The following is a 16,073-nucleotide window of genomic DNA, read 5'->3' on the forward strand; positions in this document are numbered from 1 at the left end:
AGGTGCGGGAGTTGAACATCACGTGAAGGACTGTGCCCTAGCCACGGACGGGAGCACTAACATCGGGGTGCAGGTTTATAAGCTCTAAATGCATCTAATATAACATGTACGACTCATGGGCAACCTGTACGACAAGGTCGAAGTTGCCTAAAACATAAATGTAGTCATACCATAACTCCATCATTTCAACTAATACTATAAACTCACCTGAACTTACCTATGTGTCCTGCGTTCACCTTTGCACTTCAAAGCATTCACAATAATTATGTGCAGATAATATACATATGCCATGATGCAATCTAATACTCAACCTAACATAATGTTTCCAAATGTGTATATATATATATATATATATATATATACACACACACAACATGGCATGAAATGCATAATCTATAACGCCCCACTTCCAAACTATTTATTTTCGGGAATAATTATCAGTGATAAGCCCAACTAGACACTAGTTTAATTAACTATCATTACTTACGTTTCCTTACTTTAATTTCTTGATTCTTCACACATTGATTTATGACCAACATTTAACCACCAAATCATAAGGTTAAGTCTCACATTTTCCACCAATGTCCCTCACATTGCTCAATTCCCCAAACAAGGTTATTGTCTCAATTATTTAGTCTCAATTATTATATGGATGCATCTACCGTCTCGTTAGACTGCCTACGTACCCTAAATAGGGATCAAGCCATTTGTAGTTCATTATAGTCCTCCAAAGCATTCACAATAATTATATGAAATATTCAATTTATAAACGTTTGTGGAGATGTCAATCTTATATATATATATATATATATATATATATATATATATATATATACACACACACGATAGAAAGGAAAAGACCCACTCACCTTAGGTCCGCGCTACAACTCCCAAGCATGAATATCAAGACGTCGCGAGCGATCCTCACCAAGAACAATTATTCAGTCACGTAAAACATATCTCAAGGACATTCTAGAATGATTTGAGATCCATTGACCAAAAGTCAACCGTCGGTCAAAGATCAATGGTAGGGTTCACAACCCTACGTAACTCAATCCGAAATATTCGCATCTCAGATTTCCGATCCATAACTTCCAAAGATCCACAACGTGCTTCTAAAACATCATACTAAAGTTTCATTATGATCCAACGGTTGGATCTCCGCCAATTGCCAATTCAAGTGACGGTCAACGTTTTATTTTACGAACTTACAAATCTAATTCAGGAAGATCCGTAAGTCAGATTCCCAATCCATAAGTTTCTAATATCCTCAAATATTGCATACCATAATGTATTAAAGTTTGATGACGATCCAACGGTCAAATCTTCAATTCATGCAAGGACCTCGTGATGGCCAACTAGGTGATCAACTACGAATTTTCATTAAAACATTAAAATTTCACTAAGCAAATGAAAAATATGGAATCGAGTTGTCAAAATTATCCTAAGATGGTCAAGTGGGGTCTCGGCCTACGCACCGCCACACTCGCCGCCGCGCGTGGTGGCTGGCCGCCATGATTCGCCAGAAAATTCAACTATCTCCAAAAATTCTCAAGTTTCACAAAAATGAAGATCTCAATGAGAGGAATAACTTTCATACCTGTGGCCAAGGTCAATTTGGCCGATAAACACCCCAAATTCCCCTAAATCCGTTTGAAACCCTATAATGGGTGAGCTTCGATTCTCATTCCTCGGTGTTCCAACACCCCTACAACTGGTTGGGTCTTGTTCCTGGGTCCAAGGGGAGTTGATTGAGGGTGATAGTGGGTAATGAAACTCATCGGAATAGTGAAATCGACTTCAAACACCTCCGGTGCTCCAGCACTGTTCTTGGTGATTTTGGACTTAAAAACCCACGAATTTGGGTGAAGATGGAAGAGGGAAGGTTGTGGAAGAGGTTTCAGGTGTTGTATGGTGATGATTCGACGAAAGAAATGGCAAAAATCGCTGGAATTTAGCTTGGGTGGCGCACGGGTGTACGGAAGGGAAAGCTAGGCTTTCCCCACTTTTTTTTTTTCTTTTCTTCTTTTCTCCTTTCTGATTGGTCAGCCCTTCATTTAATTGATTGGTCCCTTTTCTTCCCTTAAAAACTGATTGGCTTCCTTCCTACAAAATGGGAGCTCAAATTATTTAACTAACTTTAAATAATAAATTTCAAATGTCTGTAACTATACTGTTATAATTCAAACTCGCAAACGGCTTTCGCCTATGCATTCGTACCAACGAGTACTACGAGGATACGCTAAAAGAATAAGTCCCACATCTCTCAAACCGATAGTCAACGGAAGTCAAATTCCTTGTCTCTAGGGCATTTTCGTAAATTCACGCTTTTAAAATTAATAAAAACGTAAAATTAGAGACGGGTTGTCACACGTTTTGATATAGACGCCTCATTTTTTAATGTCGTAAACTAAACATCTATTCCTTTTACAAATTTGATTAAACATTTTTCCTACAATTTTGGTACTTTAATTTAATTTTATTTTATTTCATTAGGAGTCTATTCATGTTAGTATTCCTTTTTTCCTCCTATTTTTATGCATCTCTTATTATGATGATTTAAGATTTTTTTTTATTAAAATATTTATTTTAGTAAATTAAATAGAATGTAACAAAACCCGTTTTTAGGTACGTTTGGTTTTATCGGTACGTTTGATTATAATGGTACATTTGAATTTTTGGTCCATTTAGTTACTTTTTGTCCTAATAACGAGGAATTGCTTTAATTAATTATATATTTTTTTATAGAAAGAGTCGTTAACAATGTAAAAGTTTAAATTACTTTAATTAATTAATTTTTTTTTTTATAGAAAGAGTCATTTATCAACAGACAATAGCCTTTTTGTTAATTCAAAATTATATGATTTATTCTTATTATTTAGCATTATCTACAATAATAAAGATTTATCTCCGATCAACTAAAAGTTGTTCTAGAGACTTATCTACCAAAAAACAAGACTATCTAGAATATTGTGTATGAATCAAACATATTTTTAAACATTCCAAAAAGATGAATATTCATTTTAATATAGTTTATAATTGGGTATGTTTTAATTCGGGGTTGGTACGTTTTCGTTTGACGTTGATACGTTTTCATTTAATTTTGGTACGTTTCCATTTGTCGTGGTTGTACATTTAGATTTGAAAAGTTTAAATTTTTAGACTTAAATATAGTTGAAATTATTTAAAAGATATTTAAATATAAATTAATTTCAATTAATGTGAAGTAGTTCAAGTCTAAGTATCTTAATCAAATGTTTCAAAAGCTTAATCAAAAACTCAAAAAGCATAAATGTTTAGCCTACAAAAGTCTAAAATGAGGCATCTAATTCTAATTTTTTTTTTTTTTTTTTTTTTTACCCAAAACAACCATGCACATTTAATTTGTTTCAAGATAAAATTATATATGCAGACTCATGCATATTCGGTTTTTATTCGAAGAATAATGAGAGTGCACATACAGTGTCTGCAAGCACCCATAATCGTAACAAGAATTAAAATTGAAAACCTATTTTCAGGAGATCGTCGAAAGAAGAAGCAATCACATCAATTGGTTATTTTGTGCTATACAGATATATACATTATTTCCTCATAGAATTCAAGCCATACAAATGCAAATTGGAAAATTAAACAAGTAAGGTGTTTATAAAATGCACACTAAACAAATCCATGCCATTAGAACGTTTTCTGCGTTTGTAGATATGCATATAGGTAAACCATTCGCGTCTGCCAATTAACAACGCATTCATTCAAAAATTGTGACCGTAGTGATGACATTTACGGAGAAAGAAAAGATGTAGAGATTCAAACATGCAATATACACAGTATTAACTATATATTGTTTCTTTGCAACTACATTAATGAATAAAGAACCCAGGTTACCCTATACGGCTGGGTTTGATAGGTAATTGTCATACGCCTATGCCTTGCGTAGATTTCTGGATTGTAAAATAGATATGAATAAAATTACTCAAATGGCAGTGACGCCTATAATGGAACAGTGAAATGGATTGTAAATTTGCAATTATATTGTCATACGTTTTATGACTTTAGTTGTAGGATAATATAAATGATTATGATCATAATACACATGACATGTAAATTCAATCAATTAGATAATACCCAAATACATCAAACACATATATCAATAAATAAAGTAGTAAAAAGGAAAAAGTAAAAATGATCTGGCCTATGATATCAAGAAAAAGTAAAGAATGATCTAGCCTATGATATCAAGAGAGGCGTCTTATCACTATCCTAAAATCGTAGACGCCTCCCTACGGGCCAATTATAATGGCTATCTACAACTCCAAGATACAACCCTTGAATCTCACAGAGTGTCTAATCCATAAGCACGATTACGGTAGACGGGGTGCCAAGTAGTGATCAATTGTCCATTGATGATCAAGATGAGTTGGAAGATAATAAGGATTATATATGAATACTATAGTAGGGAGAGAAGGAAGACATTTGAATCTTTTATTAATTTTTTAGGAGTTCCCCATTTATAAAACTCTATATAACCTTTGGTAAAAGACATGACTTCTCTAATTGATATCACTCTTCATATTTATTATTTAAAATAATAATAAATAAAGTTTTGAATCTTCAAGAAAATAAAATAAATAACCAACATACATGTCTTTGGCTAAAGTGAAATTCAAATATAGATATGAGATTTGAGTTCAAGGTGAAACTTGTGCCAACAAGGAAAAATGTTATTCAACTAAGAAAAATATTATTTATTTGAGTCCAATCATCTCTAATGCACATACCTAAATTTTCTCACCCAATGCAAAAACTTGAATCTTAAAATCCAAAATATAAATATGTATAACTAAGATTATAGTCATTGCATTGTAGGTGAAATTTAAACCAAGCGGGGGAGATATTTTGTTATGAGTTCGTCGACGATGATTTTGTAGGCGCCCTCAGTCGGATGGTAGCTGTCCCAAAATAGATAATGAGAGTCATCCGTACACGTCTCTGGGTCGAATCGATTGCACAGAATGGACACCTCCAGCTTCCCACTCCCGCAACACCCTTTGTTCGAAACTTCAAACCCTAATGCAAATTCAACACAAATTCGTTAGTCTTTGAGATGTCGTCAAGGGTCGTCTTTGAGATTGCTTTCGTAAAAAACGTGTGTCCTCATAAATTTTTCTGTTAGAAATACTTTCATTACAAATGCACTGAAATTCTGAATACAAATCCAAGCGCTTCCTAAAAGATAGGGTTGAGGTTTTACCGTAATTAGTAGGGTTGATGATCATATCCAGAAGTGGGTTGTAGATGTCAACGTAAATCAGCATCGAGTTAGGTAGGTTATTCTTGAGGTCGTCCAGCTCAGCAGAGAGCTTGGAGTTAAAGAGCATGGCTGCTTGGTTTGGTTTATCTGCACAATCTCTTTCCACGCCTCCTCCTAAAGTCCTCTGAGATGGCAGACACCCAATAGGTGGTGCACTGAAAACACCAATTCTTCGTGCCCCCAATGCATACAATCCCTTCAATACGAACAAAGTATCACACATCCAAAATACAAATTACAAAACAGCACTCTACAAACTTGATCACATATAACAAAATGAAACAAAATTATTGAAATATAAACACGTGATATAATCAGTTTACGTATAACAATATATTGATTATGCAGGTTGACCAAACTAGCTATTGCTCATAAAACCGGATTTATGTCTAATTATTTCTGAATTAAAAGTTACCTTAAAGAAATCAGAAGCATGATTGAGCATGAGGTCAGTGTAAGAAGGAACATCGTACTCTAACTTCCTAACGCCGGCAACAAAGTATGTATTGGCAATATCGTTGCTGCTTGCTACCACAAAACATAGACTGTTGGCTAAGATGAAGTTTGCTCTCTCTTCTCCCACAATTCCTTTGAGCTTTCCTATGTACTCTTCAAATTGCCGCAGTTGATCGGACAGTGGTGTAACTGCCTATTTAAATTTCACCAAGGAATCATTAGTAACGTAATTAGGTGTTAAGCTTGATAAGCATGAGAAACTACTGCCATATATATTATTATTCTATTAAAATTATAACACGTATATTTGTATGTTACTAAACGAGGGTAATAGTATATCACTTGACAAATGTTATGAACACACATAAAATTTTATTGATAAACAAATGAGTAATGCTAGGGAGACAAAATTTAAAGACAAAATTTATAAACTAAATAATGTGTCATCAATAGGAATGAACACGTTTATCAACAGTTAAGTAATAAACCAATCAACAACTTTCATATGTATTATTTTTCAAATTTTATTTACAAATTTAACCTCCTTAATATTATCAAGAAATATGCACGTCGTGATACCACAATCTGAGCTGTCATAGGATCATATCCGGTGGCACCAACGGCAAAGCTGACACCTGTAAGCAGATCATTGGGCTGTAGGTTTGGATCCAAGTAGGCTGGCAGGAGCTCTTTAATACCTAACTTTTCCACTGAAATAAACAACGCATAAAACCAAATCAAATGAAGGTTTAGTTAATTAACTTGCATTACGATCAAGATTGAAGAAACTGTACTGCCAGTTGTCACAACACTCACAAAACTAAAGGCCCATTTTGTAAATTTCAAATCATTGGTTTCACATTGTCGTTAAGTTAACCAACTTGCAATTTGCACTTGGACGGTCATACGAGTTCTAACTTCTAAGGTTACATGGACAAGGGCTGCGTTTTATGAGGGCGTTCATTGGGCGTATATAAAGCCACTTGTAAGCTGCATATAAAGAAACGTCTAGCAAGTGCTTTTATGACCCATAATCACTTTTAATTTTATCAGTCTTACTCTTTTTTGTCAATAATATAAAAAACACTCTTAACCATTCCATAAACAATCACAAACTTTGAATTAGTCAGAGAAAGAAACACTAGGAGGGCGAGGCAATCTGCTGTCTAGAATCAAAGACTCTATGCAAAGATCCCTTATTTGCTCAATGTGATTCATTCTCAACACAACTTCTCACGTGTGACAAATTTATAAGCCTAACACGAAGACAACACAAATCAGAGGACAGAGGGCGTATGTGTCCGTTTAGCTTCACATGTGGGACAACATACTTTGATACCATAAAGGAGGTTAAGATTCCACGATAAAACAATTGACAATATAAAAAATAACTCAAACACCCTTATAAGCACAAGTAATGTCTCTTATTTTCTGACGTGGAATTCATTCTAAATAATATCTACGACAATGTTGATTGATTTGCAATTCCATTTACTTAAATATTTTATAAACAATATTGAAACGACTTTAATTAATATTGAATTTAAATGCGGACACGCTTTCTTGATTGGTTGAACTAACCGACATATGCAATAAATAAGTCAAACACTAGTACTGCATATCAAGTGTTATGCTTTCCGAAAAAAGAAAAAAAAAATCAAGCTTAATTTATTCACTAAGAAAACCTAATTGTAGTATTAATTAGTATCATGTATCGTGAGAGTGAGAGAGTGAGAGTCAAACACAGCAAAAGCACAAGCAGAAGCACAACCTATGAGGTCAGAGGGAACCTTTCCATTGGAATATCTCCCAGTAGATATTCCTCCTTCGAACTCCCTGCCGTACGGAGGGAAATTGCACCGAGCTGGCGTCTTCAGGTTGACGTTATTGTTCCCTGTATCGACGATGGAATCGCCAAACATAAACACAGCGGGAATCGTTGCATTGGACGGCAGCTTAACGACATCACCTCCAACCGCTTGGTTTCCCAAAATCACCAGACCACAACAAACAAACAGAAAAAATTTCAATAATAATGTGGTCATCACTGAATACGACTGCAAATTTCTCTGTTTGGTTCTTCCCTAAGTGGCTGGGCTAGCTAGTTGACTAAACTAAACCAGACAACGGAAAAGGATGAAGAGAGGGAGCCAACTTATGGGCCCTGATTGGTTGCGAGTGCATTTATATTTGTTACTGTCATTTAGATCGATCGTCAGACACGGGACATGCCTTGTTTAATGCAAATGCAATAATGCATATAGTAGGTGGTAGCGTACGTAACTACTAAATGTTGAGAGTTGTTCTACGTCGATGAGGGACAATGTTTGTTATGTGCTTAAATAGTATTGAGTTACTCCATATATTACTAATTGGTTTTATGGTGGAATTCCAATTTCATCATGGTATCAGAGCGAGTTGTTCTCGTGTGAATTCAAACGGCCACACGCGCTCCACGTCATCCAGTTGTTGTCCACGTGTAGGCTTGAAAATCCACCCCTGCAAGGTTTACTATGTGCTTATATGGTCTTGGGTTACTCCCCATATTGTCAATTGGTTTTATGATGGAATCCCAATTTCATCACTAAATATCTCATTCTACACTTCTCACAAGTGTATTTTTCTTTCATAATATAGAAACTTTGGAGTGTAGAATGAGATTTTTGGAGTGCTAATAACAATAATGATTAAAATTTTATTTTTGGTATAAATTTTCCTGGAAAAATGAGTTGTTGTCCACATGTAGGCTTGAAAATCCGCCCTTGCAAGGTTTGCTATGTGCTTATATCGTCTTGGGCTACTTCTCATATTGTCAATTAGTTTTATGGTGGAATCCTAATTTCATCAATAAATATCTCATTCTACACCTCTTACAAGTGTATTTTTCCTTCCTAATATAGAAACTTTGGAGTATAGAATAAGATTTTTGAAGTGCTAATAATAATAATGATTAAAATTTTACTTTTGGTATAAATTTTCCTAGAAAAATGAGACATAATCTTCCCGGAAAAATGAGACAGCATCGCAACATTACCATAAAACCCAATTTCATCACTAAATACAATTTTAAAAGGTAAGTGTTATTGACACTTCAAAAATCTCATTTTATACTCCTCACAAGTGTATTTTTCTTTCCTAATATAGAAACTTTGTATTATAGAATGAGATTTTTGAAGTGCTAATAACAATAATGATTAAAATTTTACTTTTGGTATAAATTTTCCTGGAAAAATGAGACATAATTTTCCCGGAAAAATGAGACAGCATCGCAACATTAGTAAAACTTTAGGAATACAACATATATAATCATAGAATGAATTAGAACAAGAACGAGAATCCCTTTTTCTCTATTTGTCAATTAATTGTTAAATCTTTTTTATTTGATGACAGGTCGCACATGGCATATAAATTTTCTCATCTACCAAACATCAATATCTAAGACACGAGGGCTAAATGAATCAATGAGATCTCACCGGTCAAATGTGAAAACCCTAATAAATATTATTGTTCACTAATCTTTTACTGTTTTTGGAGTCTCTGCCCATAACATAAAACGAGAAGGGCGAAAGGAGAGGCTAATTAGCTCAAAGAGCACAGTTACTAGTAGTGCAAAACTACAAGAAACTTTCATGACATCAAATCAGGGGTCAGATTTAGAGGTTTTTAATGTTCTACTTAAGCGCCTAATCTAACCATAAGAAGTTCATGACGTAGAATAGGTGGCTGAAAGAACTAAAGAGCAACTTGATTAACATTGCAAATTTAGACTCTATTAATTAAGATCATGATCCACCGTTTCAAAGAGAATAGTGTCATGAGCAAGACTTAATGATGTGTGCTGACATGTGAGCATTTTTGGCCGAATTAGAGTCACGAGCAAGACTCATGATCCACCGTTTTCTCAACTCATGGTGGATTCTAGATTTTGAATTAGAGTTAAACATAGAGTACGATTCATTTCACAAACAATTTCATCAAATCCTTCACATCAACATGTACTACATGGTGCAAGATATATATTAACAGGGACAGAGCTAGAGATTTTTTTAAATGAGGGCATCCTAGCACAACCAAGTAAAATAATGGGTTTGAGCTTGTTGAGAACAAGGTACAATAAAAAATCTCTAAATTAGAAAGCTAAATTCTAAATTGTAATGCCCTCAGTAAATTCATATAAATACATTGCGGAGTAAAATTGTTGTGTCATTATGATACTTGATCAGTTGAATCTTATGATACTTGATCATTTGAATTCCATGTACGTATGAAACCATCCCCCCCCCCCCTTTCTCTTTCAATTGAGTTTGGTTTAGATTAGGAAACATGGAATGTTTGGAACCAAACTCAAACTTTTAATTGTCATATTACATTTTTTTACTCTCACCCAAAAAACTGAGTGGAGGCGGATACCTCCCCTGGGCCTTATGTAGCTTCGTCTGCGTTATATAGGTAGAGCTAGTCTTGTGCAATAACTAATAATTGGTTGAAATAATTTGAATATAGAATTATGGATAAATGCAAGCAGTTGGGGAGATGTGAGATCTCCTTCTACATACTTGTGTTGGTTTTCCGATATCCCTTGAATTCATAAAATAGAATTGGGGCCGTATCAGAAGAATAAGAGTATCTACTGGTGCATGCATTCCTCCAGCTTCGTTGTGAAGAGCGACTACTTGCGAACTCGTAATTCATCGATCTTTACTAGCTATTTGTTTTTTGTGGCACTTGATTGTTAAGAAATAATTGATTGTCCTCCAAGTCACATCGTACTTAACTGCGTCGTAATAATGCATGCATCTAATCTCTCAACTGCGTCTCTGGCCCTCTGGGTAAATTCTCAACCCAGGAATTTATTACAAAATTATAATATATACATACATATCTATATACGTGGTAGCTTGCCTGCCAAGTGGTCATCTAAAACTTGGAGAAATTTTTTATTGTAATCGGAACACAGGTGATACACTACATGTTTTTATATAAATGGTGAAAAATTTTATTTTTTAAGTTATTAACTTTTTGACACACATATCTCACTATTTATATAATGACATATGATGTACTACTCTGTGTTCCGATTACAATGAAAAAATCTCTCTAAAACTTGGCATCGATCGTGTATATAGTACGTTTTCTCATGCAACGTGTTGTATTTGTTCTTAAAACGAGCATGGGCTCGTGATAACGAAATATCATTCGTGCTAAACTATTCAATTCAAAATTATTGGATTTCTTGCATGATACAACAAGATTTTAATACTAATGAGTTGTAGTACCATTTTCATCAGAAGCCATTTTGCACTCTAAATTCAACCATGACCTACTTTTTTGCTAAACACTAAATCAAAGACAACCATACTTAATTCCTTAATTAAGGATAACTTGGAATCAACTGGATATTTAAAAATACTACTTGAATTTAATTACCTTTATAGAGCGAGAGTACTTTCTTGAGCGGACACCAAAACTGAGAGACAAAAAGCTGGGGGAAGTAAATTAATATAATGTTTATTATTACTTTTTTTTCCAAAAATATGAAAGCTGATTACATGATCTGACTTGAGAATTGAGGATTAGCCACGTGCATAAACAATCAATTCATAATATCATATCATTATATATATGCTGATTTTAATAAGCATATTAATTAATTAAAAAAAGAAGTCTTTCATGTATCTCTGAAGAAGTGAAGGAACGATTATATTGTAGGTTCGTTCCGTAGGATGATAACTGTCCCAAAACACATAATCGGATGGATTTTCACACGTAGAATCGAACTTGTTGCACAACACTGCTACCTCTATGTTCCCCGTTCCACAGCAACCTTTCTCCACAACTTTAAACCCTAAGATTCATTAACCCAAAAATCATTAACCAATGCAAAATATTAAACTAATCTCAACTAATGCATATTATTTAGTTAGAATAATTACCACTTTTGGCTGGGTTGAGAATTATATCGAGCAGTGGATTGTAAATATCCACATAGACGATTTTACTGTGGGGCAGGGCGGAGCTCAAGGTGTTGAGTGAGCTGGACAGTTTGATGTTGAATAACTTTGCCGCGTCGTTGTATTCTTCTGCACACATTCTCAGAATTCCTCCACCCAAAGTTCTTTGTGAAGGCACACATCCTATTGGTGGTGCACTGAACACGCCAATCCTTCTCGCCCCAAGTTTATACAATTCCTACCAATTAATTACCATATCATTAGTAAATAAGGGATTATTTACTTGTTAATCCAGTGGGTCAATTATTATCAAGGGAAAATTGAAATAGAAAAATTTACAATTAATCACCCAAACTCCCTGTTGTCTTGCAACTTGGCACCGAAATTAACACGGCAGCCTTATTTTTAAGAACATTCTCGTCATATATCATCACATTCCAGAGCCCACGAATTAGGCAATTTGGAGCGTTCAAATTGAATGTTGAAGAGAGATTGTGTGTGAGATAAGCCAATAAAATAAGAGTGTTGATAGACCCATCCCATTGTCTTATTTCCCCACCCACGTTATAATCTCACCCACTATAAAAGTTTAAAATTTTGAAATCCTATTTTTCCACCCACCATAATTCCTAAAATAACCTTCACTACAGTTCCATTGTTCCGTTTTCACAACCAAGAGGACAAAATAGATGATTGGATGGAACTTAACCCAATAAAACAAAATTTTTGTAAAAATTTTCTATATCCAAATTCCAAAAATTTCTGAAAAATTCCGAATGCACTACAATGAGATGCCTTGAAAATTGGATGGGACCTAATCTAATCAAACAAATCCAAAATTTGCAATCACCGTGATTGTACTCCAATATTAGACAATATCATTTGCATAGAATAATATGCAGAGTAATCAAACCCTAATCAGGTAAATTCAAGCTTATTTGAATTGATTTTGGGGAAAAAATGGCCACCATAGTTAGGATTTCAAATTCATAGAATAAAGGAATTTCAATTTAGAGAGTGCAAAATTTCAATTCATCTACATTTCAGTTCCTTTGCAGAAGATAGCAGGAATTTATGAGGGCAGGTGCGAATGAATCCAAAGAAAAATTCCAGATTCGAAGAGAGTGAGATGGGATGAACGCTAAATTCAAAGAGAGAGAGATTTACGGCGTTGGTCAAATGCCATAAAAAACAATTCTATGATGCCTAAAAAGTGCCATCATGTGCATGGCGTTTATTAGGGACAAAGAGAGATAACTTATGTACTAAAATGGTAAACATGGGACGAGAGAGAGGCGGTAGGCGGTTGGTGGAGAAGCCATAGCAGTCGATATAGAAGGCGATAAGAGATAAACCAAAGAGAGAAGCAAGAGGGGGAGAGAGAAACAGAATAGGGGTTGAAAAGTCTTTTTCTAGAAAATTAAACATGTTATTATTATTTTATTAAAAGGTGAGTAGGAAATAGGACAATGAGATGAAGTTAGTAGCACTCTAAAATAAACTAATAAGAACCGCATAATTTAAATTGATAGTTCTAAATTGCTCGGTCACGAGCTCTAGAGTATTGGAGAGGTTCTCAATCCATAGATCACGACTAGCTAGAGTACTTGAAATTGTTTAATTATTCTATCATATGCCAAAATAGGTGTTGTACGACATTTTTCTTTGTACTTTCCTTCGATTTTCTTTAAAACTCATCAGCAATATGGACCCTAGTTGAATCAAATGACATGAATAGACTTGAATATACTGAAAAAGTTCCAAGTAAAAAAATTCAGTTAATATTTTGTGCAAATTTCTCAAGTTTTAATTAATTATTACATATGTTACCTTGACGAAACTAGATGCAGAGTTGACCATGAGGTCAGTGTAAGCAGGAACACTATATTGAGCTTTTCTTATGCGAATGGTAAAATAAGTGTTGGCGATGTCATCGCTGCCGGCAACCACCAGAACTAGAGCGTTGGATAGAATGAACTGAGTTCTCTCTTCTCCAACAACGCCTTTGAGCTTCACGATATACTCTTTGAACATTTTCAACTGATCATCCATTGATATAACTGACTGCATTTTATCATCAACATTGTGAAAAATATTACGGATTGGTTATAGAAATTATAATCATTGAGCACAACAATTTATTCCATTGATGTATACATATGTGTATGTGCGCGCGTGTTATAACAACGTACCACTATCTGGGGTGTCATTGGGTCATATCCGGTGCCACCTGAAGCAAAGACAACTCCGGCGGGGAGATCTTGCGGTCGTAGGTTTGGATCCAAATATGCCGGCAAATACTCTTGGATTCCCAATTGTGACGCTGATCATAACCAAAAATAATGTAGACATAAAATATGAATTTTTGTTATTCATTTGCAATTCTCAAGCATGGATTTTTGTCCAATTCTTTTCGAATAAATTTTGAAAATGTAGATACAAGTGTTAAGAAAAGCAACTCAACAGAAGGGGAAAACATAACGAAATGGAAAGGATAAATGAAATGGATAAATGGATAAATGTATGTTTGTGTGCGAGAGAGGTTTGTTATACCTATGATGTCAGAAGGCACCTTGCCATTGCCAAACCTGCCGGTAGGCTTGTGCTGCTGGAAATCTCGTCCATAAGGAGAGAAATTGCACTTAACAAGTGACTTAAGATGGTTGTTGTTGCCGGTGTCCATGATCGAATCGCCAAACACAATCACCGCCGGAAAGGTCTGGTTTGATGGCAGCTTCACCAGTCCCTCTGTGGCAGTAGGGTACTGGAAAACACCAAAAACTACAACACAAACGCATAATATCAACCGGGACAACAGCAACTGGGAAGAACAAGAAGAAGAAAACTCCATGACGAATATAATCCTGATCCCAGTAATTTGGAAGACTGTTTGGTCTCACCCTAATACTCCTCCAGGTGCTTTTTAGTGCCTTAATATATAAGACAAGATGTGAAAATATCTTGACTTTGCCCTTCAGGAAACTAATGAAAATGGCTTGAAAACTTTGAGTTTTAACGATAAGGACAAAATAAAGGGTAAAGTGAATAGTACCATGTTTGATTTTTTAGTATAAAAATATGAATTTTCGTTAAAGTGAACAATACTATAAGTTTTTCGTTAAAATCCCCTTTTTTTAAGTCATTGATTGCTCTAACAGGAGACTTCAGAAAATATACCCAAGGTTTTCTTCAATTTACCACAGAAAAAAATGACAATAAATAACCAAGATTTGTTTTTTGCTGCAGTCATTTCAGTTGAATTTGTTACACTCTAATGGATTCACAGATGTACAATTTGCAAATATATATATGTAAGTCTTATTGCGTATTTACAGTGCAAGATGCCATCATTTCTAATATACAAAGAAACAAATAGTTGAAAATAATGTAAAAGACGTTCTCTTCGCCACTAAGGGCTAGTTTGAGATTGTCATGTTTTTTTTTTTTTCCCCTTAAAACTATTTTTTAAGTGGTGCTTTAAGAATAATCAATTGCAAAATAAAATAATTAAACCCTTAATAAAACTTATTTATAATAATGTTGTGGTATGAAAAATAGTGTAAAAGTATTTGGTAAATTTCAGTGTAAAAGTGACATAATTGTATATGATGACAAAAATGGACATGGTAATGCGGGCAGTGGCGATGACAATGTTGGCAAGGGCAATGATTGTGATGGTGACTGTGGTAATGGTGCCAATAAAGGGGTGTGGTGGTTGGGCTGCAAAGCTAATAGTAGTGGCAGGGGTGCGGCAATGGTGATGGTGGCAGTTATGGTTGTGGTGGCATTGGTGACAATTGTATTTATGGTTGCGGTAATGGTGGTGGCGGCAATGATGGTAGTTGTGGTTGTGGTGGTAGTGGTGGCCGGTATGGTGTCGATGGTGGCGGCAATGATGGTAGTTGTGGTTGTGGTGCTAGTGGTGGCCGGTATGGTTGTGATGGTGGTTGTAATAGTGGTGGTGGTGGCGCGATTATGGTGTGGTGATGGTGGCAACAATGGTGGTGTAAGAGATTAGGATTTGTAGCAGTAAATGTTCACTTTTTTCTCCATGAGAAAAAAATTTGTCTGGAAGATAATTAATGTCATTTTCAAAAAGAATAAATTACATAAAACTACCTTAATTATTGGGTCAGTCACAGTTTCATACCCCATCTTTAAAAAATTTCAATGTCATACCTTATCTACGAATTTGTTATAATTTCATACATTCCGTCAGTTTGTGTGTCAATTCTTCTGTTAAATAGTGACGTAGCTTGAGACGGGCTTACTCTCTATTAAAAAATAATAAATATTAAAAACTAAAAAAATAAAATAAAAAAAAATTTTGCATGAGGGACCCACCCCTTATCTCCTCA

The 16,073-nt window shown here is 34.8% G+C and overlaps 2 protein-coding genes across 3 annotated transcripts; both read right to left on the reverse strand.

Moving 5' to 3' along the window:
* Window positions 1-4,716: 4,716 nt before the first annotated feature.
* On the reverse strand, window positions 4,717-7,920 carry LOC103927538 (GDSL esterase/lipase EXL3). 2 transcript variants are annotated; one of them, XM_048577278.1, is made up of 5 exons: window positions 7,536-7,920; window positions 6,344-6,474; window positions 5,724-5,957; window positions 5,249-5,504; window positions 4,717-5,055 (listed from the first exon to the last, which is right to left on the reverse strand). In XM_048577278.1, exons 1-5 carry the CDS (start codon window positions 7,807-7,809, stop codon window positions 4,871-4,873), a joined length of 1,080 nt encoding a protein of 359 aa, XP_048433235.1. In that variant the 5' UTR covers window positions 7,810-7,920; the 3' UTR covers window positions 4,717-4,870. The 2 variants fall into 2 exon arrangements, with proteins under 2 accessions (XP_048433235.1, XP_009334750.2); XM_009336475.3 differs by having other exon boundaries at window positions 4,717-5,064; window positions 7,536-7,918.
* A 3,336-nt stretch (window positions 7,921-11,256) lies between these two features.
* Window positions 11,257-14,636, reverse strand: LOC103927529 (GDSL esterase/lipase EXL3). Its single transcript, XM_009336471.3, has 5 exons — window positions 14,269-14,636; window positions 13,908-14,038; window positions 13,546-13,779; window positions 11,698-11,953; window positions 11,257-11,609 (listed from the first exon to the last, which is right to left on the reverse strand). Exons 1-5 carry the CDS (start codon window positions 14,564-14,566, stop codon window positions 11,416-11,418), a joined length of 1,113 nt encoding a protein of 370 aa, XP_009334746.1. The 5' UTR covers window positions 14,567-14,636; the 3' UTR covers window positions 11,257-11,415.
* Window positions 14,637-16,073: the final 1,437 nt, after the last annotated feature.

The sequence above is a fragment of a genome, unplaced genomic scaffold (genome assembly GCF_019419815.1).
Source record: "Pyrus x bretschneideri cultivar Hongxiangsu unplaced genomic scaffold, Pyrus_bretschneideri_v1 Contig1, whole genome shotgun sequence".
NCBI classification, from domain to species: domain Eukaryota; kingdom Viridiplantae; phylum Streptophyta; class Magnoliopsida; order Rosales; family Rosaceae; genus Pyrus; species Pyrus x bretschneideri.